The sequence below is a fragment of the Platichthys flesus genome, chromosome 8 (genome assembly GCF_949316205.1).
Source record: "Platichthys flesus chromosome 8, fPlaFle2.1, whole genome shotgun sequence".
NCBI lineage: Eukaryota > Metazoa > Chordata > Actinopteri > Pleuronectiformes > Pleuronectidae > Platichthys > Platichthys flesus.
This window is the reverse complement of record NC_084952.1, coordinates 7227688-7254223: the sequence shown is the minus strand read 5'-3', so window position 1 is coordinate 7254223 and position 26536 is coordinate 7227688. Positions and strand designations below refer to the sequence as shown.

The following is a 26536-nucleotide window of genomic DNA, read 5'->3' as shown; positions in this document are numbered from 1 at the left end:
TCTCAAAGAAGGACCTTGGTTGGAGAAACATCTTGAGAAAACAGACCGGTCTTCAACAATTCTGTGTTTACATTTTAAATTGAAACATATACATTTTGTTTAGTATATTAAAAAAGGGTACACACGGCATTAAGAGACAATTGCAATTTTCTTCTTGCAGTCGCTTTCAAAAACCATTCTCCCATAATAAATTGTGTATGTTAAACAGTTGAGCGGAGATAAGAGCGTGTGCTACGAGACAATATGCAGTGCACTCAGCGCGAGACGGGAAGAAAAGGTCTCTGACTCAGTAGAAGGTCCACAGAGAGATTTAGAGAGCACAAGGGTCCTCTTGAAGAAGAACAACAAAAGAAACCTGGGGCCGGGTCCACCCACACGTGTCCATATGATCCCTTTTTAACCGCATTTCTCTCTGAGCTTCAGTCTCTGTTCTCTCTCGTGTGGGAAAGCTGAAAACACTGGCCGGCTAATACTTCTTTCTTGTACAGTAACATGCATGAGCGCACATGCACACAAACACTTAGCTGTTACACACATCCTCATCCTCCTCCTCCTCACCGCCTCTCCTTCATCACGTACTCTTGTCATTATTTCCCTGGAGGTTCTTCCAACAGTAATGTTTAGAGCTGCCCCTCGATCAGGGGCTGCAGGGAGATAAATAAAAAAAATACGACATTTGATTGTGTGAAGCTCCCGGCTCTTACTGTCATCCTCCTCCTCCACCCTCCGCACGCTTTCTCGTGCCCAGCATTGAGGGTCGGTGGGAGTTCTGAGGGGGACATGGCGGTTGCTGAGGGGCACGCTGGATAATATTCTCTAATGAGGCGAGCTAGCCACACCACCTGGAAGCCAAACAGTAGCTGACGTCTGCCACACTGAGTCACCCACTTTGCATTTTCATGGGAACGTCTCTGGCTCTCACTGTCGTCTGTGGGATGGAAATTAAAATCTCTTCCTGTTTATAGAAGGTTTCCCTATTCGCATGCATCTGAATGAGAAACCACTTCCTTATGCCGCCGTCCAAAATCCATCTTCTTTGTCTGACAACTCAATAATATAATATCCATAGCAAATCTAACCCTCAACATAAACTTGCCTTCATCTGCCATGGATAGAAATAACTGTCAGAAAGTCCCGTTTCAGTAGCTCTATAACTAGTGCTCTATTTTTTTTGCCAGACGGAGTGTATATCCAGAGCAAGGCATGCCCCTGCCTCTCCACTCTGTCCACCCACACTCTGCCAAAGAACCTCTGGCGCCGCACCAGTGCAGCTCCTGAGCGTCAGCAGAAAAAGGACACAGCATCCAGGCCAAGAATTTGGGAAACGCTAAGGGCAAAAGAATGACTGTCATCAAATGAATTTCCTGATGTAACGGTGAGCGAATGTATGAGAGCGAGAAGGCCCTGATTCACATTTTTGTGTGTGTGTTGAGATGATTGCTTATGAGGCATCACACGAAGTCACAGAGTTTTCATATATTCCTATGTGGGTTTTGTGTGTGTTTGTCTGTGTGTGTGTGTGTGTGTGTGGGGGGGGGGGGGTGTTAGTGTGTGTGTGTGTGGGGGGGGGGGGGGGGGAGGGGGGGTAACCGTGGGGAATGGATGAGGATGAGTGGGATGCAGCAGACAAAGGAGTGGCTGTTTATTCAAGGAACGGTCATCGGTCCACGGAGCCTGCTTATCTATTCTCCAGGGGGCTTGTGTTTGTGTGCGTTTTCATGCATAAGGATGTGCATCTAAATGAACTCTGATAAACTTCAAGACAAGTGTGTAAGAAGCTAAATGATTCTCTAGTGTGTGCGTGTGAGTGGACGACATCTTTTGTTCAACACATCAATCTCTAAATGTTGTTTTTATATACACTCTGGGGCCCGACAGTACAATCTGTTGCAATTCAATACAACAGCACTGACAATGATATGGTTTAATTTTGTTAACATTCTTAAAACTCAATTCATTCAGATAAACATTACTGAGATTAACGATAAGTTGATAAGATATACTGTATACTTTCACTGATCCATTTGACACAACTTTACCAAAAAGTAGCAACACAAGAGGAAATGTACTGGAAAGTACCAACTGTGGGTCTGACACAGACCACATTCACCAGATCCGGGTGGATTTGAACCAATTGCACAAACTCAAATATCAGTCCCCTATACAGCCCTGATTTTTCAATCAAGATCCAGGACTCAATCTCTGACAAATCAATAAAACACCTTATCGCACAATGAAATGAAAAAACATATTTCTGGATCCGTTCCCTGATCCGGTAGTTTCTTGTATGATCCAGGTAACTTACAAACAACAAACGAAACAGACAAACCCAGATGAAAACCTTCTTAGCGGAGGTATTTTTAAAATAAAAATAAATAATAGAACAGTATAGATTATATTTAGACATGTGCAAAACATCCCTTACATCCAGATTTATATCATATATGTGCAATATGTTGATTCAAATATTGTCATCAGTGTAAAATACGTGCAAAATTATAGATATTATTTTACAGTGGTATTGTACATGATTGAGATATTCAGGTGATTCAAATTCTTTGTTATTCCTATTAGTATTCAAGAGTCATGCAGGGTATTGAAAACACTGCTCAGTGTCACGCAGTCCGACACAACATCATCATTATCGTCTCGATGCTAAAAGGCAGAATTTAATTAACACATCTATGATGGTGTCAGCAAAAGGTGACTCATCTAATTCCTGCATATTTTTAACAAATTGTTGTTTTGTCACATCTGAAATGCAGAAAACTCCTGCTGGTGTCTATTGATCAAAGCCGACTGCAGTAAGGAACTGGCAGCATCTATATATAAAATGCAAGGGATACCGTCCAGATAAAAAACATCTTGGGAGGTCAGTTTTTCAGAGAAATGCAGGAGAAGGAACTCTAAAGCTTTACATCTGGTTTCACTTATAGTCTGGACGTGCTGGAGAGATCTCCGCTGAAGGACGGGGGAATACATGAGAACACTCCTGGAATGGGATATTCTCTCTGTCTCTCTGTCAGACGTCGAAGATGTTGGAACCAGATGTTGATTCCTGTGGTTGCCGCTGGGATCTTTTCTCTTCCATTCTCACAGTTAACACTATGTCTGGGATTTTACTTATCAGGTCTGGAGCTCACCCACCATATGGTGCGATGTGCTCATAACCGAATACATTTTGAGATCAATATTTCCTTCACAGACACAATGGACCCCACCTTCCCTATCGCACGTGGGTCAGGTTCCCTACACGCAGCTGTGCACTGAGTCTTGAGTGCTGATCGATCATGTGTCCTGCAGGTTTCCGTCCTGCCGGTTTGAAGTTTACCCTGCTGGCTCCTCCCCCTCCATCTTCTTTGTTCTTCTCTTGGGAGCCAGTCATAAAAAGCTCCTCCACCTCATGAGCTGCTCTGCACTTTATTCCACAAGTTGGCTACACTGACTGTCAGTTATTCAAGCTCCCCTGTCAAAAAGCTACCCATCCTGCTCGGTGCCTTGGCGTGAAGGCATTTAAAAACAGACAATGTACATAAGCTTTGGAGTTACAGCATTAAACCGACATTATACAGTTGTGGGTCTACTATATTCTTTTATGGGCTATGCAAAGCAAGTAAATTTCATTTTCATGTTACAAAACCACAAATTTGCTTCAGAGGTCTGCACAAACTAAAAAGAGTCTATGGATGCAGCAGAAGTGCCACTGTAGTGTTTGTCCACCAAAAGACTTTAGGTCAGGGCTCCTTGTAGATTACTTTAATGTGAATGGAGTATTTAATCTGCTTGATTTCCCTGCTAAAGATAAAGGTTATAAGTTTCAAGCGAGTCAAAATCCCGCCTGAGTGTATTACATACTGATGTTCAGCGTTGTGGCATCTCACAGGCTTTTAAACACATTAATCTATTATTCAAACTTGACTTCCTGGATCTTCTTTCATTATCTCACTGCTGGGTTCAACAGCTTACCCTCACCAAAGCAGCCCTGTGTTTCGATGATCTCAACGCACAATGCTGTTTACGGTCTGAATGCTTGCTTTGACCACCCTCAACTCGAAAAATAACAACTTGAAAACTGTGAAAATTATCTCAGGGAGAGCAGAAGAGGACAAATCCCTCTTTCAGGAGGGACATACGTGGAATGGATATCATGCATGCAGAGGAGATAGTAGAAGGTATAATCACAATCAAGAGAAAAGACCTGATAATATTAAACATAATGTTGACTGTTGAGGAATTTCTAGTTGCTGGTAAGACACATAAACTAATGCCTGAGTCTATTCTCCCTCAATCTCTACTACAAACATTTTATTATTGCTTTCTAACATACACAACCATCGTCCAGTCAATCGATAGATGCGGATGTGCATTAGGCTTTTAGAGGCTGCCGAGAGCTGAAGGCTCTGTCCACAGACTCCTGTTTATCCAGCTGTCTGTCTGGATAAATCCACTTGACCGGAGGTAGAGAAAAGACTCGGTGGTGAAGAAATACATTCTGAGGTCACGCTGGATGAAACAGAGGCAAACTCTAATGTCGTAATGAAAGCACAAGCAGTGTGTTACTCTGAAACTAACATATACATAAGAGTGTGAACCCACATGCAGGAACCACACAGCGGCGTGTGTACGTGTGCACAAACAGTAGATCAAACCGCAGAGATGCTCTGGAGAGAGAGACACTAAATTCTCCTTTGTTGTTTAGAGGTGAAACAAAGAAAAAGACAAACATGATGTTCAGTCATGATGGGGAATCAATAACTAATCCAGCAGGATTACTTCAAAAGGCACAAAGGGCTCTGGTACCGAGCGCAGCATAGCAGTTTGACACTGTGTGACATCAGTTTAAAGTGTGTGTGTGTGTGTGTGTGGGTATGGCTTTGTGCTCACAGAGACTTCAGAGAGGGATCATAAGGAGATTGAGAAAGCACTGAAAAAGTCAACTAGAAAGGCCCTTAGAGAAAAGGGACCATGGCCGAGGCTAAAGTGCTATCACAGCATAAGAAAGAGAAAAGAAAAACCTGGTTAATTGGATCCGCTCCAAAATGTAATCCCCCCCCCCCCCCCCCCCCAACAAAATTGAATGGAAAACTGGGCTAAATTGTGTGGATCCTATGTTTTTTTGTACAGAAATAAATTGTGGATTCAAAATGGGAAGTTGTTTGGGATGTTGTTTTGGAATGACCTTTTTTGTTGCTGCTGTAATCTAAGAAAAGACGGCAAAGCAAGAGACGCAGTGCTTGAGTGGATCTTTTCCCACTGACACATTTCTCCTGGGGTTCAGGAAGTACAGTTCCTTTGGCTTAAGTGAAGTGTAAAAGGCACGGGTGGAGGACACAGGCCTTTGAGTAACACAAGTGGAAGAGATGAGTAGAGGTACAATAAGCCTTTTCTGAAATGTACATATCAGAAATAGTTTTCTTGTTCATCGGGTGAGAAAGAAACATGTCCTGATCATTTGAAATGAGCTTTTGTTGATATTAATAATACATTATTATAATTACTTTTCAGCTGCTGGATCTTATACACCTTCGGTTTACAACATAAGCAGTTTGAGCCCAGATGAGTGTTTAAGTGCAGACTAAGTGTGTAAAGCCGTTCTGCTCTGTGCGGAGCAGATGAACAGCGTTCTGATGTCGCTCTGCAGTCGCTGACTCAGCTGTAATGTGACATGAATGAGATGTTGGGTAATTAGGGCCGGTGAGGGCGGGAGGGGGAGTAGGGACAGAGAAAGGAATAATGGAAGGGAAACACCAGATGTTTTTTGGCGATCCGAGAGAGGGGACATATCCCACAGTTGGTGAGGTCCAAGGCTATAAGACCCTGTGCTCCCCCTGGTTTACTCACACAGGACAGTTTCATTACCGAGCCTGATTAGAGCCCAGGGCTGTTTGGGAAAGTACAGACATCTCCCCACTCCCATTAGATTGTAGTGCATTTAGGACAGGACAGTTAGCACCGGTGAATGATGCGTGATTCCAATACAGCTGCTACAACCTTCAACCTGAAGCTTCAGACAGAAATCACTTCACCGTCTAAGTTCTAATCACATCTTGGGTAGTAACAGGTAAAATATTTATCTCAAGATGTAAATTAATATATTGAAACAACACAAAGCAAATTACTCATGTTTAAAGAAAGTACAAAAAAAAAGTACAGTACTTGAGTACAGTACTTGTTTACTTCCCAGCATCTCAAACACCTGTAACATATTCTTCAAGATCAAATTTTCCTTCTTCACTGAACAAACACCACCTTGACTGTGACCGATACACATGCATTGTGTTGTTTGACTGGAGGCAAGAATCGTGCGTGTGTGTTTGTGTGTGTGTTTGTTACTGATTAAGTGTAAGAGCAGATTAATTGACCTCACCAAACACTAGTGCAGGTAATAACATCATTAATTACTGCTCAGTATTTATGTGCCAGTTGAAGGCCCCTGGCGTTGATGATGCTGGATCACTGGCGTGGCTAAATAACACACTTCAAATGGAACAGAGCCATTATTAATGTGTCTAGTAACACCTGTTTCAAACTCTGCTGTAAACAGGACATTTAAGTACAACACATGAAGTTCACTGAGGGCGTTTTTCAAAGCTGAAACTCTGAATGGTTCATGTCTTTATCACATTGTTTACATTTGACCCAGTTCGTTTTGGTATCACATTGGAATTTCGGGATCAGGCTAAATAATATTGTCTGACACATGTACATCCTGTATGTCAGCCGCATCTACCGAATACTTGACATTGATTGCTTTGTAGACAGTCGTGTTGTCAATTCTGATTTAGTGTTCGATAACTTTTTGGTATAATGAGCATAGAAAAAGAGTAGTCTTACTATTTGGATGGAGAAAATGGATAAATTCCCAGTTGATCAAACACTAAGTCGTCAGTGGTGAAGTGTTCAGGCAATCCTTCGAGACACTTCCTCTTTATCCTCATCTATTGTTTAATTGTCTTATCATCCTGCAAATGGTCTAAAAGTCTGAACTCACACTGCCAATGACCCGAACCATGGTTCAGTTTGGTCTAGACAGAGATCACCTCCTGTTGGGACTAAACTAAAAAGTCAGAAGGTCCAGACTAAACCTGGTAGGTGCAAAAGCACCCAAAGAGGAATATGTTACCCTCAGTGACTGATTGCATCTACTGAGTCTTAAGTGAGTGAGTGTCCAGTCTCCATCTTCATTATCATTCGGTTCAGTTCCTCTGCTTCTCTTTATCGCCAGGAAAAGCTCTGCTACCATTTGTGTCTTCTGTCCTTAAGAGGAAAGGCTTTGTTTACCCTGCTTGAAATATGCCCAAGTGTGTGTGTGTGTGTGTGTCCACGCGTGTCTGTGTGTCAGTGTGTTACCCTTAATAGTTCTTACACACACACACACACACACACACACACACACACACACACACACACACACACACACACACACACACACACACACACACACACACACACACACACACACACACACACACACACACACACACACACACACACACACACACACGCACACACACGCACACACGCACACACGCACGCACACGCACGCACGCACGCACACACGCAGACACGCACACACGCGCACGCACGCATACACAGACAGAGAGAGAGAGACAGACAGAGCTTGGCATATTTCAAATATGAAAGTGCATTTCAGCTAAGAAGTGGGAAGTGATTTATAAAAGGCTTTAGGGAAAGGCTTTCTACTGAGGAGGGAGAAAAGACACGGCAGAATAACTCTTCAGAGACGGAGAGTGGGAGGGTGCTGCTGAGCCTAATGTTATAGATAGCGGAGCAATCGGTAAGGATGAATATTATATTGGCAGAGCAGATAACAGTAGCGCAACCTTATGCTTACAAAATGCTCCTTGAGGTTTTTATAGCGGAATAAATACGATGGAAATTTCATTGTTTTAATGGCACATTGTTCCAGGCGGTAAAATGTTATACTTTTGTCATTGAAGGGTGCTGAGCTCAGCTTTCTAGAATCCTCATTACCTGCTTTAATCATATACATAAAGGAAGATATGTGGCATGAGGAATATATACATGTAGATTCATATGCAATGTATGCATACTCTGGTTTGGCAAAGCAGTGTGCGGAAGTGTGGTACCTGGCATCAGCGGCTGTCCAGTGATTCCAATAGGAGGCATCCCCAGGTTGTTCATGGCTGTGGCCCAGGCGTTGGGGTCGGACATGGGCATTGGTATTGAGTTGGAGTCCATTGTCATGTTGCAGATCCCTTCTGCAGAAAGAAACAAGAAGAAGTCATTAGCATTCTGGGTCATTTCAGATGAGCAATCGTGTCAGAGCAAAGACTGGGGAAGAGGATTGTTTTTAAAAGTGCGGTGATGTCGTAGCATATCCAGACATCTTATCTCAAAATCTTTCCTTTAAGTTGGCGTTAGAGAAAAAAGAGAGAGGAGGCTAGTGTGACCCTGCAGGCAGACTGACACCACTGAGATTTCACTAATACTGTCACTTGAAAATATTCATCTGGTGGTGCTGTTTGTTCAGATTCTGCACTGAGGCTCACCAGCTGGGCCTCTTTCTGTCTTAGTGACCTCAGAGTCCACAGAAAAGACAGTGGGACCTAAACTACCGTGACAACATTTTTTAATCTTGATTTTAAGGGAAGAAGCAAATTAAATATTAGGATTACATTAGAAAACCTGAAATGTGTATTAATGAGTACAGCAGTGACAGATCTGGAAAACTCTCTCAAGGCGTTACTGACCGAGAGAGGGACGCACAGTCGCACACCGGAAACATAATGCCTCCAGCTACGGCAGTTGCCGGCACTCAAGAATAACAATGGGGAATAAAACTTGATTATCATGGCTCTATGCACAAATGCTGATGCTATCAAACATTCACCAGGCACTCTCCCACTAAAGCTTGTAAAAGTTGGAGAAACTTGACAAAAACACACACGCATCATCATCTCAAACTCACAACCCACAGACTCATGGTTTTCTGCCCAGCTTTGCACAATAAAGCAAACAACATTAGATCCCCATAATAAAAAGCCTGCGGTAAAGTCAACGTGAACAAATCATACATCCACCGGCGGCTCATTCTTCCCATCTGCAGTCTATTTCACAGCTCTAAATGCTCTTTAATTCTCTCCTCTGCTCGACCTCCTTCTCTCTGGCGGACCTGTAAATTGCTGTGACTGCTGGCTGAGCCAAGCTGCCCTCTCTCCTGATGCCCAAGCTAACACTGCTGTTGATAATGAGAAGCTCTGCACCCTGAACACACTTCACACCTCAGAAGGTCTGTGGCAACGCGCACTGCGGAGATAACACTCCCCGTGCCTGTCTACACAGCAGCCACTGTGCCGGTGCTGGTGTTCAGACACAGCTGGGGATGTGTAATAATTCTGTTTGCCTCTTTGCTTCCCTCTCTGAGCTGCTAATTTTAGAGCTTTCTGCTGTTGCTGCCATAGAGAGGCCTGATGAAGCTGTGTCTGAGTGTGTGTCTGTAATAATGCTGCCGACAACCACTTCACTCTCTCGTAAAGTAACACAACCCCTTTTAACTGGGGACACTTTCCAGGACTAAAAATAAGGGAGAAGAGAGGAGGTGTGGATGGCTACACTCAGGATCTGACAGGAGATATCTTCAGTCTGTCTAAGCTCTCTTATGTGGAAATATACAACTGGGGAAGAGAAACAATAAAACAAAAAGTAAAGTAAAATCAAAATAGGATCTCGGTTTTTAATCAACAAAATAAAGAATGCAGTAACACATGTGCTATTGGAAATATAGGGTGATTACTTAGTTTTTCCATTACAATAGTTTGTTGTAGTTTGTGATGCTCATTATACCTTCATACAATGATACTGATGTATTTGTTTCAACGTATCACCATCATGGCGGAAACTACTACTTCCATTGTGAATAACGGGCTTTTCAAAATACAAATGATTATCATTAAATGTCCTAAAACTTCCAATCACTATTTCCCACAGCGACTTCAAACTGCATACTTTGACCAACTGATGATAATTAGCCAATTGTAATTGAAACAGAGAAAAGCATAAAAGCCTCACATTGCTGAGCTGGAACCAGTAAAAACTTGAACCAGTTAACTTTCGCTTCTTCATCTTTTTGCAGATATATAATCCAGTGTTGATACATGGTTGTTTCAGTAGGTCCTTAAGGGATTTAAAGAAAATGAACTATACTGCAATATATATATATATGGAGAGAGATGTTTCCCATACTGCTCAACCTATGACTACGACTAATACTCCTTTGAAATGAAAAAGAAAATCCATATTTCCATCTGCCCTCTCATCTAATCTGGTGAATTGAGAGAGATAAAACACAAGGCTCTGTCTTTGATGGAAAAACCACTGCACAGGTCAAAGACTATTGAGGAGAATTCATTTCTGCTCCTCAATAGAGAACACAGTACTTATTGATTGTGTGGCTCACATCCAAAGCCTTGTGTATCTGACTGGTTTGGGTCACAGATGGTGAAGTGTACTGTAGGAGCCGGGTCAAGTTAACTCCTCCATAGTGCCCCCCTTGTCCTGTTGACCCTCAGTCTGGATTGAAGTCCTCTCTCCTGCCCCCCTCTGCTCACTTTCAGTTAACATCTCAAACATCAGTGTCATCCTCTTTCTCTTCATTGTGCTAATCTCTGTTCTTTTCAGTTTTTTGTTACCCGGCCTGTATCGACTCGACCCCCCCCCCCCCGTCCATTGTCTCACCTTGCAAACACTCTTTCCTCCATGAATCAATTAAACTTTTCAGTCTTGCAGCTCCGAGAGTCAATCATTGAGTGCTTTTGATTTTTTGTTCTTCAAAGTGACCTTGAGGGCAGGAGTCAGCCGTGGCTCGCCTTAAAGGTGCCATCCCACACCGTGGCATCAATATATGGAGCTGCTGGAGGAATAGCAAACAGCTGCTGAAGAGGTCAACACCAGGATGCATGCATGCGGAAGGACAGACCCGGGCGCAGGCATAAGAGCAGCAGAGCCAGAAACACGTCCGCCAATGGAAGGGATCAATATTGGTAAATATTCTTGAATGAAAACGTGGATCCGAGCACTCTGCTGCTCTGAAGCCGGCCGTCTACGAGGAAAGAAAAGTTCCTAATTGATTCCCAGAGTTTTTTTTTTTTTTTTTTCCAAGGTCAGAGAAAGTTAAAGATCAATGGCAACAAGAGAGAAATAAGTCAAATTAAATTCAGCTGTTGGCTCAATTTAACTTGAGTTCATACAAAATGCCACAACTAATTATATAAACAAAGTAGTCTAATCATGTGAGCCAAGACCTGATGAGACAGACAAGCCCGAAGTAGAGATCTGCAGACCTGAGGTCAACACATAAGTCTGGTTAAGCTGGGACAGATTTGAAAAGAGCTAGAGGTTGTCTCTTCTCATGGGTTTTTGGCATTAGAGTCTCTAAATGTAGTGAGGTTATAAATACGAAACAACAGGCTAATTGTTAAAATAATACAGTATAGTTTACACAAAGCAATAGAAACACAGAGGTCATAGAGTTATTGGGACCTTCAGTAGAGCTGGCTTTGTTTGATAATCAATGAATTCTGATGGTCATTTAATTGATAAATGTTAACTGTTCAGAAATCTCTTTTTAGGAAAATATGGAAAAATAATTGTCAGTTTCCATTTTCTCAAATGAAAACAACGTGTTTGTTATATCATTCTACTATATTAAATATCATTTAAAATAAATTGTTGATAAGTAAAATTACTGTGTCACCTTGTCATCACTTTGATTTTGTTTTGTTTTTATTTCAACTTTCAGATTGAATTCATCAGGAACATCCTGAGGGAAATTTAAGAGCATAAGGACAATAAGCCCAAAACTTATGATAAAAAGTGACAAACAATATTGGATATGCTGTTAGGAGAATCGCCCTGAGTGCAAATTTACATTAGTATTGCTGTGATGCTACATTTCTATGTGGCTATATTACCCATGGGAATTAAAGCGATGGCAATGTTTGATTCAGCCGGGGTCCAGCCCAGGCCGAGGGCTATCCTGATACTTGGCCTCTGAGGGCTGTAACCAGCCTTTAGCTTCCCTGAAAGCTCCCCCAGGAGGCAGATAGGAAATTAAGTCATTTTAAGGCCCATTGGCCGTAAGCCCCAACAGCAGGCAGGGAGACGCCAGGGGCCATTTAATACAAAATGCACATGGTTGTACCAGCTAACCACAGGTTTATTACAACCTCTAGAGAGCAAATAGCGAGAGGGAGCTAAACAAGACGAGGGACAGCGGTGACAGGAGAACAGAAAAAGGGTCACATTTAGTAGATGGATGTGATGCTGACAAGTCAAAGTGAGGGAAAGAGCAGTGAAGTGGAGAAATGGAAGCAGCCTCATACTGAACTTCACAAGAGTGCAGCAAAGAAAATAGCACAGACTTAATGAGAGTCATTACCACTGAGTAGGAGCGGCACAAAACTAAAATTATTGTATAATATAATGGCATTGCTGAGCACATTGTGCCTGAGCAGACAGATGAGTGTAATTAGGTTTCAATACATATCCACTGCGCAAAGGGAAAAAACTAAAAGTCCCAGCTCTTTTTGCTGCGACTTTCTGATTCTTGGGTGTAGAACACAGTATTTGAAATAATGTGTGAAGTGTCCATAATTATGTATGGCAAGCACATAGTGAGGAAAATGCTTTCAGTGCAAAATTGCTTTCTGAAAGTAGATGACCTTCATGTTCTCCGGATTGCAGGTCTGTAGGTTCCTTCGGTGTCTGTGTGTGTTCCTGTACTTATATCTTTGTGAGGACCACTTCAAGCATAGACCCTACGGAGTGAAGACATTTTGACCAGTCGTTAGTTTTTCAATGGCCTGTTCGAGGTTTAGGACTTGGTTTTAGAAGAATAAGGTTTAGGCAATTAGTTGTTTGGTTATGTTATGGATGGATGGTTATGTAATGTATGATATCAATGAGAGTCCTCACTAAGATAGAAGCACACAGTACACTAAATTGCGTGCACATGTGTGTGTGTGTGGGGGGGGGGGGGGGGTTGGGGATAAAGGTCAAAAGAACTTCAGGGTCATCTGGAAAAAAGGAGTCTGATCCCAATATGAGAGGAACCTATAGAGCATCAAGATAAGATGTATGTGTGAGTAGAAAAAAAAAAGCTTTTGAGAAACAAGCCTGCACAGACACAATCACACACACACACACACACACACACACACACACACACACACACACACACACACACACACACACACACACACACACACACACACACACACACACACACACACACACACACACACACACACACACACACACACACACACACACACACACACACACACACACACTCACACACTGTGTGTTTAATAATGTATGACTGCCCTTCTCTCCGCTTCTTTGATCTGTTAATTAAGATAAAACGGGTTGGGGTCTGCTGATTAGTGGTGGCACAGTAAAGACTGAGCAGTGTTATACCACACAGCGTCTCATTTAGGTCCGGGAAAAAAACTGTAACAAAATGGAGATGTAAAGACGACAGAAGAGGCCTGAAGACAGCCGGGTCTCGTGAGGAACGAGAAAAGACAAAGTGCAAAGTAACTCCCTCATTTCCTTTTAAATCACTTGGATAAATTCCGACATATAAAAGTGTTAATGAGAACAGAGTTCAGGAAGAGCAGCAGGGAAGGCTCATCACGTACATGTTGCTTGTTACAGATGAAAAGCAAAGTGTTAAAAAACACTGAAGCTGAATTCAGTTGGGATTAAATTTGCAGGAGCTGACGGTGCAGAATCAAAAATTCTGTGTGTTCCTTTGTAATTTCCTCATAGTTCCGGACAGCATCTTAACCGCTATGGACCCAAGCACAACATGTGGTCTGTAAAAGACGTGGACTTTCTGCCCAATTACTGACACCATCCATTTCTGGCCTTGCCCCTAAGTAAGCTCATCTATTAAGTAGGTTTTTCGTCAATCACATTGGCAAAACCCTTTTACACAGCAAGCAGCATGTCCTGCTGATAACAATCACACCACCAGTTGAACTGAATTACAGGTGGACCAGCGAGCTGCCAACAGGTAATTAGGACTGAAATCATCACAGGAGCAGGGGTTAGAAAAACTAACCTATGTAATAGTTGTGGATTAAAATCACTGACCAGTGGAGCTGATGTTAGAATCACCCCACCTCCCTGCAGACATGACATTAAGTCGGAAAAAAATTACCTTTAGGCTGAGAAAAGCCAAATATTCAAAATATTTTTTACAGACACCGACTTAGGACCTCATCAGGTATCATGTGTTGATGTATATCTTTTACTGTGTTACTCTTATCGCTTACTTATACGGAGTTGATTTAAAACATTAGAATAATAAATAGGTAACATAGGGTTAACAATGTTAAACATATAAATACCTGCGCCTGACTGTAACATAATAACTGAGACTAGAGGAGTGATGGTTTGTATGGTAATGTTAATGTTTTGGAAACAGGCTTGAGACGATTTCCTGCACAGAGAATTTGAATTTTGGTGCAGAACCTTCTCCACATTCTTTGCTGCCTTAAAGATCTGACCACGTTACGGATTCCACTCAGCCCTGCCGATAACTGTGGAAAACAGCTGCATGCAGATAGATAGCAGTGTTCATTGCAAATACATCACTGGCTCTGTGTTGCCTTTTGTGTCCAACAGGTGACCGTGGATTTAGTGACAGGCGGTGGAGGTTGAGAAATCAAATTACCACCTCTAAAATTTGATTGAAAGAACTTAACTGGGCGCAATGCACATAAGAGGTGACTGAAACGCCTACAAGATAGTGAAAGAGTAACATATGTTTGACTCATTAAGATTACACTACTTTCCAGAGTTTGATGAATTACAGTCTTCACTTGTTGCACATGGTTGATGAATCCAGTCAAGCACTAGAAACACATAGATTTAAAGGAGACCTGTCAGTCGTTACCTGATCAATTGACAGGTCATCCCAGTAAACACCCCTTCAAACTGCCAATCACCACAAACCATCAATTGTGATTAAACAGGCCAATACAGCCCATACTTTCATCAAACAGCTGAGTTTCTGTTTTAATGAGGGAAAAAGTACTCATTCTTTATTTATATTATCTTTATTTCTTACAATCCAATGTTTGTTTAACTATTATTGTAAGATAACTAAAAATAATTGTCTGTTTTTGAGGTGGTGCGAACATTCACCCACCTCTGCAGAGTCCTGGATCAGACAAAAGCTGCTCTTATTAACCACAGTCTTTACATTAATCCTGATAAAATCATCTTTAATCCATCCCAACAGATGATCCACATTAAGAGGGATTTAATAATAACACAATAAACCAACCTATTAAAGCTGCTCTGTCATGACTCCGACTGTCTTTGCTCAGCATGTGCTAAATGCTAAATGCCTAATTTCAGCTCCCTAAGTGAGTTTAAGTGCTCAGTTTGAAATCTGCAAAGTCTGCAGCTGCAATAATAATGAAATAACATACTGCATGACGAGACCCGGCTAATAACTGAAAACAATGCAGTGTAACAATAGTGCATATGAGGAGCTGCAGATACCTACCCTGATATGACAAAAGCTTTTCTTTAACCATGAATTTATAGTATTTAAGAAGGAATAACAGCAGAAGACAAAGAGGTAGAGGAGACATCAGCATTTATCTCACTGAGGAAGAAGATGTCCCAGGGCAGATTAGTTCTAGTAAACAACCTCCCTTTCTTTTGCCTTATCAGGTGCTGCTTTTATCCAAATAGAGCAGAGGCATTTCTGTCTGTGTGTGTGTCAATGTTGTCAAGAATGAACATCTATTGGTGGACAGGAGCACGACTCTTCCCTTCCTTATCGGCCTCAGAGAGGTGACAGACAAGAACAGAAGAGATTACTCTGATATAGGGGGAAAGGGAGAGAGGGGGGGGGGGTGTTGATGGGAGGTTGTCTGTGTAAACAATAAAAAAACAAACAGGCAAAGCTACTGAGTAAAACTGGTGTTTGTGAGGAGATCGACAAAGATTACCTGCCACGCTCACTGGTGAGGTTTCTAAAACTCTAACGTTCTAATGCTTCAGCATTATTCGACCATCGCACCGATATCAGCTCCCTAGATATGGTTGATTTCTTGTATCAAGGTTGATGCAATAAATAGAAGAAAAAAAATACAATCTCAAAAGAGTATAATAAATTATTCTGGATCTGCTCCTTTATTTGGATCTGTGCTAAAATGTAATTCTTTCACCAAATGTCATGGACATCTGGTCATTAGTTTTGCTTAATCCTGGTGACAAACAAACAAACAAACAAACCATCTAAAAATGGAAGGGGTGAAAAAATAACCTCCTTGGCGTAGAGGTAGCAATGCAGCTACAGCTTCCTCCATAACTTTCTGGTCATTTCCCCTCCAGCAGCCGTCCTTTAAGATCTGCTTCTATTCATAAATGATCCCTGTTTTCTCACCTTCTCCATTTCCTCCACCAATCTACAACTATAGGTACAGTTATCGCTGAAGTACCAACATATATTTTTCTTGTACTTTTAATGAACGTCTCTAATTCAATCATACGGCTCTTTAACTGAGTCTCTGACTTATCTACAAGCAGGGAAACTAACTGCATGACCGGGTTCAGGAGCTGACTGAGTGTACGATTGATGTAAATGACTTAGAGGAACAGCTCATGCATGGGTTGCTGCTGCTGGTTCCCTTTTGTCCAGACTGACAGCAGCGACAATTTCTCCAGTCACAGGGAAGCTCGTCCTGTACTTCTGTCACAACTGAGGGAGAAAAGTAACAGGTTGTTTGGCAAATGAATTTGAACAAGCACAATGAATCACTGGAGCATTATATAGCATAAAGCTCAATTGTCATTCGCTGGCTTATCAATTTCAACATGCACAATGAACCAGCGAGGCGCCACATAAAACTGCGTGAAGCTCGACACAAAATATGCTTCCTCGCCATTTCATTCCAAGTAACCTATCTAACATTCACAATGTAGCCAATAAAAATGAATCCTATGGAACTCATTACTGAGCAGGAGAAATTGCTTCTCGTTTTAATGTGCACATGATGTACGGCATCTATTTCACTGAACTGGAGGGGGTAGATGAGTGACAGTGGCACAGAGCGTGAATCTGAAATATTTCTTTTTATTATGGCTAAGCTGTTACATCAGTAAATACTGATTTGTGAGGAGGCAATCTAATACGCTGTGTGGGACAGATGTGAGGAAGCGGGCGCCATTACCAGAGCAACAATCTAAAGAGGAGAGATGAAATAGGCAATTGAACATTTAAAATGGAAAAATAAATAAACTGGTTGTGAATTTTGAAAGCACCTGAGCCACTAATTTAACAGAGTGCACGAAAACAAACAGCTCTAACCAGACGAACAGCATTTAATCCAGAGTGCATCTATTTCACAAGCTACCAGGGATCAATAAAGCATCGTTTTTGTTTATTGGACAAGACAAATAGACAAGTGTGAAATTAGCTTCAACACAGTGAACCTCATCATTTGACAGAATGAGCAGCCGGATACAGAAAATGTAATTTCATTTATTCACTTTATAACTTACTATCCCTTAGGTTTAAAATAATTCTCACCATTTACATGTTGGAAAATGCATATTTGGTATTTGTGGCTGGAAAATCAAATATAAAATAATTACAGAAAGGAAACACAACTTAATCTCACATGTTTGTATTAGACTTAACCTGGACGTTTGTATATTCTTTGTTTTATCAACACACTCTGGAGTAATTAGTTTAATTCATCAATCTGCTAATGTCAGGGGAGGTTTGTTTGGAAAGCTGTTAACGTGAAATGTTAGAGTCCACTGTTGAGAGATGTTGGCGGAGACTTAATGACTGTTCATGATATTACACAAGCAGAACATTACTGCAAGACAGATCCTGTGAGAGTTTTGTTTCTTCTCTAATGCAGGAATGTGGGTATAATTCATAAGTATGTTCCGTTTTACCATTTTCCAAAGGAATATATTTCACATGGTTAGATTATGAGAATAGTGCATATATCTTTGAAATGCATTTCCTGCTTCTTCTTTTTTTTTCTCTACAACTGCAGTAAACCAAGATGATGCATTGCAGTAAAATAATAAACATAGTCTATGTTCCCTTAACGCCACACATGTGTAGTCCCAGTAAAACGATCAACAAGTCAACAGGAGTCCATTCGTTTCTTAAAGAGCTGAGCAATCAGTGGAGCTCAGCCAAGTGGAAAAGGTCCAGAGAGACTCCGGCCCTTCACCGTGTTTGGACTGGCTGAGACACACGACCCTGTTCCTGTTGACCTGGCTCGGTGGCACTGTGGCCTGCACTGTGTCACTTTCTGTGTGTGGTTGTGTTTGTTGGGCCCAGCAGCTTCAAAACAAGCCAAACAGTTTTTGGTGCAGATCTTTACCGTTGACAGGAATCAATGTGACAACCACAAGAGCAGTCACAGATCACTTATTGCTAAATGGTGCTCTCACACAGACATTAAGACTAAGGATTGTTACTGACACTTATACATTCTCTTTTTAATTCTATTCTCCCGGATAAAAAAAGTCACTAAAATTTATATAAACTTAAAATTGAAGTATGGGAATATTTTTCAACTAAATCTATGGATATCTTGACATGAGTCCAACATTATGCAACACATCTGCTAAAATATTAATTTTAAATATCTTCACTGAGACAAATTCTGCTTTGAAGTGACCATTGGAAACGTATTACAACTTTAAGCATGCTAATTAGAATAGAAATGGAACCGCACTCCTCTCTAGAAGTCATTGGGAAAATTTCCTGCAGCGCTTGAATAATTGCACAGTATTATGACAGGAGAAAGAATAAAAGTATATGTTGTAACAGAATAGATAAATTTGCAATGGATGAGCTCACTTTCAAGTTCCTATTGAGACTTTGAATCACAGTGCAAACCAGAAATGTGCCCGTAGTGAATTACAAGGACATACATGGTTGTTAATTAAATAAGAGCGCTTGGGTCATGTATATGCTGTATTCATTTAACTGTCTCTCATACATTATGCATTATATCAGAACAGGACTTCATAAGCCATTCAAGTGACTTTCAGCTCTCCTGCAGCGCTCATCCGTTTACCAGGCAAATCGGGCAAAACACGCAAAAACATCAGTTTTCTAAAGATTTGACAAGTTCTTCTACAGTTAACATAAAGGTCATTCAATTCCACAAGGTAACAATTGTGCACTAATACAATACGTTTTCAACAAAGAACATCACAATGCAACAGAGACTTTGACACTACAGAGAAAACATTGAATACTTCTGTGTCTCCTGCTGCTCTCACAGATTCAGCAGCAGACCAGTGGAGTCTGAATGCACCTGCTAATGAGCTGTATGAATTATTATGGGCAGATATGAGGGACAAAAATAAACAGCTCGGAGAAGGCAGCCTCGTATGTGCCCTTACTGTTGCTCTTCCACTATATGAGCAGATTCAGCCTTGTTTGCATTGGAAGCCGGAACATAAACAAGATTCATTACTTAGGAGAAGCTCAGGGTCCATCTAATAGGGAAAGATACGTATAATAGTTGCTTCAATCTAGTTTCTGTTCTGCAGTCGATCTGACTAATATTAAATCGGCATAGATTCCCAGAAATGAGACGAGTTAACCCCCCAGATCCTGATGCATCTTGTCGTGTTTTCCAATTAATTTAGTTGATGATGGCCTGAAAACAAACTCAAAATCAACACACTTTATATGTGTCAAATATCACTTCTTATCCCTCACCCTGAAGGTTCAGCTTGTATTTCATAAAAACTTTATCAGTTTACATCGAACATCAGCAGAGATTTATTTTGTTACAGGTGGGCCATCGGCTGTCTCCTTTATAGAGAACTACTGGAAACCTCCAGTGTATGAAATGCAATGGTCAAGTGTCCACTGTCCAACTGTAGAATTTACTCAATCTACTATATTTACTCTATTAAGTAGAGTGTGATTACAAAGTCTGCAGAGCAACAAGCACAAACTAGAGTTACTGCCCTGCGGTTGAATGCATTCAACAACCAGGGTAGTTTCCTATGCTTTGTTTTTCCAGTTTCAAATAAGGTCATTGTGACCTTGGCCGTATGAGCACCCAAATCACTTCAGTTAATCTGTGAGTCTAAGCCATCACTGAGTCAAGTTTGAGAAGATTAGCTTTCGGCGTTCTTAAGATAACGCGTTCAAAAGACAAAAAAGGAGGCTGTGATGTCACAGTGAACTTGACCTTTGGCCACCAAATCTAATCAGGTCATCTTTCAGTTCAAGTGAATGTTTGTGCCAAATGTAATTAAATTCTCTTAAAGTTTGCTCTGGTATAATGTCCACAAGAATAGGAGAGACAGACAACCCAGGCAAAAAAAACATGGCTGGTGTCTGAACATTCAAATCCAAGAGATCACCTGGGATATTTTTATTTATATCTCTCTTTCTTACTATATTTAATGTTTTATCATATACTTATGACAACTATTGCTACAACGACCATAACTACATAAATGTTTTAATACAAAAAGCATAACATGCTCAGCAAGTCTTCTTTCTACTTGGTTGGCTCTATTTATCTGAAACGGTCTCTAATGAGCTAAATACGATGCCAAACCAGCAGAAAGCAAAGACGGAGGATCAATACAAGTTCTGAGAGCCCAGTCGCCATCTGAGGATGGATCAGATGGTGGCTTGGATGAGAAAAAATAAATGGAAAGCCTCCAGTTTCAGGGTGAAAACATTGCATCGGTTCCAAGCTGTACTACATAGTCTATAGAAGGGAGCCAGTTAAAAATCAGATAGGAAACCAAGCATCTGTGCAATATAATTGATCCCACATGTAATGTCAAGCAGGCAATCCATCTCAGATGAGAAATCCTCCTCTGCGCTCCGTTCTGAGCGGTTCATGCTCTAAAACAAATTCCAAAAAGGAACACGCATTGTTGGATGAATCTTAAGCCCACTGATGTGTAGTTAGTTACCTCAGAGGCAGTGTGGATATGTACAATTTAAACTTACACCACATCCTTTAAAGGGTTAAAAATACAAGGAAAAGTAAACCAGCAAAATCGCTGTAAATACATTAAGTCCCGTCATGACCTGTCGAGACCTTCACTTTATGTTAGGCACACTTTCTTTTCGTTCCATAATGTTAAGATCCTATAGTTTCTGTAATCTCTGAAAGCATGAGGAGGTTATATAAGCGTTGGGTTCGTGTAATTTGTGTTTACAATTTCTGCAGCGAGGTCATTTATCTTCCCCTCCACCCTAATTGGTCTTCAATAAATTATAGAGTAATAAGCTGCAGATGTGAGAAACCTTGTTTACCATTATGAAACAGCAGCTTGAAGGGAAATCCCCACCTTTATAGGCCAACTCTCCTCTGAGAGGGAGGGAAGGAGAGTGTAATAGACAAACCCGAAGCCTTTCCCCTGAAGATTCACACAGATAAATCTCCAGAGTGACCAAGCACTGGAGTTCTGAGGGTTCTGATTAATTCCTCTTCGGTGCCGTCGCATCACATAGCCTCCACTGTTCCCCAGAGGATGTGGAAGAGCAAAAGAAGATGATACTCAATCTGAAGATGCACTGATACAGCAAAGCATACATTCTTATAGATTTCTTTGAGAGATGAAGGAATCTGAGATCATATATCAGGCAACCAGGGGGAGATCTCGATCAAGGAACTGAAGGACAAAGGCTACATCAACTTAATACCTTTTCGATATTAAAACTACAATGGTCTCCTACAACATGAGCATTTGAGCTCTGTATCAGTAATAATCCCTGTTCATAATAACACATATTTTAATAGGTTATCTACTCTGCAGATGGTTGCTAATTTAGAGAAAATACTACAAAGGAGAAACAACAATGGTCAAAAGAAAGACTCATGAGAAGGGAAGAGGAGACTTCTTTGTTTTTCCCAACAAGACTACAATGCATGCTCTGAGTTTTCAAACTAAAACAGGGCCAGCAGCCACTTCTTTGTTTTACCCAGAGCACAGTTAGAAAACGGGGGCCCAGAGCGATACCTATGAACATGGACTCCTGAGGTGATGCAATTTAAAAAAGCCTAAGACTGAAATACAAAACTGTGTTTCAAATGTTTAACCGAATCCTCAAATCTCACTGGTACATGGGAGAAAGCTTGAGCCGTGTGAGCCCCTTGTGTTTTCATGACTCAGGTTATAATCCAGACAGCTTGTGTCCAGTTTGCAGCCTAGTTGTTGCTGTCTAACAAGTAGCCACTACACAGCCAAATCCTTGTTTAGTATAAGAGACACAAATTGAATGTGTCTACTGAAGCCTGAAGGACAGCTTGACACCCTCTAGGAGGAAAAACAAGCTGGAGAGCTGCTTTAAATCTTTTTCTTTCATTTTCTTTGAAGTTTAAACTGTCAGAACAAGAGACCAGAGCTTCAGGAAAAAAAAAGAAGAAGAAAACCTGCATGACTGTCGCTCTGTTGTGGTAAGTGGAACCACAGTTCTCATAGCTTGTTAAAATATACTATGCTTGGAGAAAAACATTGTTGACAGTCACGGTTAATCAACAGCTGGAAAAATCCTTAAGCAAACTGTAAAACACGTCTCTGACAAAAAAGAAAGAAGTGCTTGCTGTCCACCATTAAGTCCTCTAAAAATAACTGTTTAATAAATGATTAACCTTGGAAGCCTAGTCTGTTTTATATCTTTTAATTGGAACATATACAGTCATTCTTAAATCACAGTAAGTCTCTTAAATATAATTTATTTGAGAATCAGATAATGTTAATTACATTTAAAAAAAAACCTGCATTGACATCCATCAACAACAAGGAATCAGTGGATAGTTGGAGAAAGATCAAGGAGGACAACCTCAACCAGAGCCACAGTCTATAGGACAATTATATGGTCGGATAGAACTGATAACCCAACGGCAACAATCTTTCTTGATGTCTTGATGATATTATAAACCCCCTTGGGAGAACATTTGATAATTTCCAAAAATATATATTTATTTATAATTTAACTTTTAACGACTCAAAATGCAGTCATTTCTATATTGGGGATAGCACTGAATTAAGAATAGTATGGGTCGGAAAGAGCCTGCTGCTGTGATCCAGAGCCACATCAAATGTGAAAATCTGGGTTCTATATGTTTCTCGTTTGACCAAATCAGCTTTGAAAACGTCATGACTGCTACTGTGCATCTCATAAAAGTGATGATTTGACAAACAATGATCCCAGTGAGTCGTCCCTCCAGTTTACTTATAAACTCATCGTGAAGAAGTGGGGGGGCAGAGGATTAATATGGTACGAGGTAAATAGGTAGAAAGAAAAACTGAATGAATGCACTCTTCGTCTAAATGTTAAATTTACATTAACAGTGTACCATCCATTTAAAAGAATCAACTGGTTACTTAACAGGAGGAGTCAGTGGAGGGGTAATTGAGGGAAATATTAGGATGTGTCAGACAAATTAATGTTGGGGACAAAATGTTCTAAACAGCTTTCTTTTCTGTGTATTCACTTGGTAACACAGGAGAAAAAGCAAAAGGTACAAACATAATTCTCTCTAGCGCTGATACATAATCTGACAGAAATATATGGAATACTTTAAACTAACTAATATAAAATGTGCCTGCACTCTGCTGGAGAGGCCTGTGCACTCATTCTCAAGGGTGCGTTTGAACAATGAGAAGCTGAGACCCACACACACACACACGCCCACGTACCCTTCCATTAGAAAGGCTCCGGAGACAGTGGGACTGTGGCAAGATTTCACATGAAGTAGTTTCTCCAGCAGGCAAAGTTTCTTGTGCATTCCACTAAGTAAAAAACAGAAGCATAATTACTTCCTGAAGATCAATTAAAAAATAATAACAACAGCTGGTATGCTCTTGTGCACGATGCAGACAATAAGGAATTAGTGCCTGCAGTTCAAGGAGGAGAGACAGGAAGTAGGTTGGAAGAGAAGTGGGGTCCTCTAGGTGTAATAATTACACAAGGATGTAAGCTAAGGACACAATAGCACAAAAATCTCTTCATCAGCAGTTCCAGCTCAAACCCAGGAGACCTCCGACTGCTCCTGCCAGCAAAAACATCTGCTAAATCTGAGTATGGCCTGAAACGCGACCAAATGCTCTGAAATATCAGCAGCAAAGGTGGCTTGGATTAGGCAGAGTCAGCTGTATAACAGTGAGCGCAGAACTGGGGTATGAAGAGAAAAATTAATCTTTGTGACATGACTAGTCCAGCGCCCCGAGGACGGGAATACAAGATGCTCTAGATAGCTAATGACAAAATGTGTCTATCAAAAGGACACATCTTAAAATGGCAAAGAGTATATGGGTCATAAACCTCATGATTTACATCATTACTTAGCTGGGGGGGGGATCTGGTGGGTCTTAGTTGCTAGAAATCGGAAACCACTTTTCCCTTCCAGATTCAGATTTTCAATGCAGTATTGCTACATCTCAAATCTTTGCTATTGATTCCATTTAGCACGCTAACCAATGCATGTAATGACATTTAACAATTGGCTTTACAACTGAACAACACGTGTTAAACAAGTGAGGTCTACGTGGTTGGTTTGTCTCCTATTGAGTGTGATGAGTAAAAAGATAACAACAGTTTTAAAGCAGCCGCTCGTATAGACGAACCAAAAGAGAATTATCAGCAGAATCGGCTCTTTACAGAGCTTTAAACAGAGTCGTTTCAGCCCATTGTTCAGCTGTTTGGCTGTTAACTTTATTGTTTTTTTCTCTCTGGTCTTATCTCGATTTCAGTAGCAGCAAATTGCCGTTTCAAGCAAACGCTCCAAACAGCCGGCTTTACACAACCCCTTTTTTGGGGGTTGGCATGGTGGCACATGTAGATAGAGGATGTTGTATTTAATCATGGTTGTCACCTTCAGCCGTACAAATTAAAGACTGTTTTTGTGAGGGCTCGCTCTCTCCCTCAGGACTGTGCAGTGCTTTGTCTGCTCTGCGCTGAGCTGAGGTCCATGAGGCACCACATTTCCTCTCGTTGAATGTAAGCACGTCAAGCGTATCAGCCTCCCCCCCAACAACCTGAACATGAACCTGATCACCACTGAACTGCAGGAAGACACAATAAGCGACGAGCTGGTGAGCATTTAGTAACAAGAGAATCAGACATTTCCCTCTGGAGTTGGTAGAGAAGTAACATTTTAAATAAAAGAGAGGGAATATTGGACGTCTATTTGCAAGATGTCCACGAGGAGGACTACAAATGAATGATAACGTTATAGTGTTAAAGCTGGATGTGTTGATTAGCAACTGTTATGACAAACGTTGTTCAAAAAAATGCATATTACTACACATTTACATTAGGTTTGTGACAATTAGTTCAGTTCAGGTTTCATCAGATTCGACAGTGGCCTCAAAACACACACTGACAAATATGTTGTCACATTTTGCCACCGCAGAAAGACATTTCTAATACAATAAGTTAGTAAATTGTTCGACAGTGTGTTCAAGCAGAACTCCATGAATCACCGCAAGAACCTGGTGGAAATAATATGATCTTGAGGCGGTTAAGCAGGATTTCTCTTGCCTAAAACCAGACTCCCTACTGGAATAGTGTCACTGGAAAACAAGGTTCGAGCCCCGGATTTAGCCCTGTCCGCCCACCGACTCCTGAGCTGTTTGTCATCTCACCACCCTGCTGACTAGTGCGGCAGCTGACAGCATCTTATCAGCAGCTGCCAATTACAGCATGGGAATCTTATCAGCGGCAGCCAATTAGAACCAGGGGAGTTGCTGTGAGGAAATGTCAACAGCTCGGTGAACTTGCCGGGGCTCTTATCTGGGCCCGCCTCTTCATCGAGGCAGCTTTCCTCGGAGTCGACTGTCATACTAATGACTGCCGGTGCAATGTTGTGACAAGAGGGGCGGGAGGTGCAGCAAAGTCTGAAAAGAGCGACCCACTCCACACTTCCTTAATACTGCAATATTTTAGTTGTATGTTTGACAGCTGATGAAAAGTAGAAACACTTTCATCTTCCTCTCGGCACCAGCTGGGAGTGTGCGCTGACTGCATCCGTGAGCTCACACAAGATATTAAAAACTAAATCAAAAATAGCTGAGAGGTGAGGGGCACGAATGCATTTCTCGGATAGAGAGATTACTTTCTGTTTATCACAGTGCTTGACGTGGATGACAGGTAAGATGCATTATTTCCACTTATAAACATCTGTTCGCCAATCTCCGCCGAGAAATCAATGACACGCCTCGGCTTTTCCGCAGCGGCTGGCGACCCGTAAACAGAACAAATGCATTGTTGCTGTCGGCCTGTTTATGCAGCACGCATCTGATTTTTCAAGTCTTGATGATGATTCTAAATTGCACAGACTTAACTTATTTTTTCCTCAAAGGTGCTTTTGTTAACTTCCTTCCTTATCTCCTGGAGGATTGGTGTTTTCCTTGTTTCACACCATGTTTATAATTATTGGATTAAATTAAGGGCTGCAGGGCCGTTCAGACTTAATTAAGAGTGTGTTAGTTTTAATGAATGTTT

The 26536-nt window shown here is 41.2% G+C and overlaps 1 protein-coding gene across 3 annotated transcripts in view; it reads right to left on the bottom strand.

Annotated features, from left to right (window-relative positions):
• The window catches only part of enox2 (ecto-NOX disulfide-thiol exchanger 2), a 163777-nt gene that overhangs the window by 45950 nt on the left and 91291 nt on the right, over positions 1 to 26536 (bottom strand). For all 3 annotated transcript variants that reach the window (XM_062394409.1, XM_062394411.1, XM_062394410.1), the window contains one exon: positions 8112 to 8243. In XM_062394409.1, coding sequence (XP_062250393.1) covers positions 8112 to 8243 — 132 coding nt within the window. The remainder of the gene's footprint in view (positions 1 to 8111; positions 8244 to 26536) is intronic.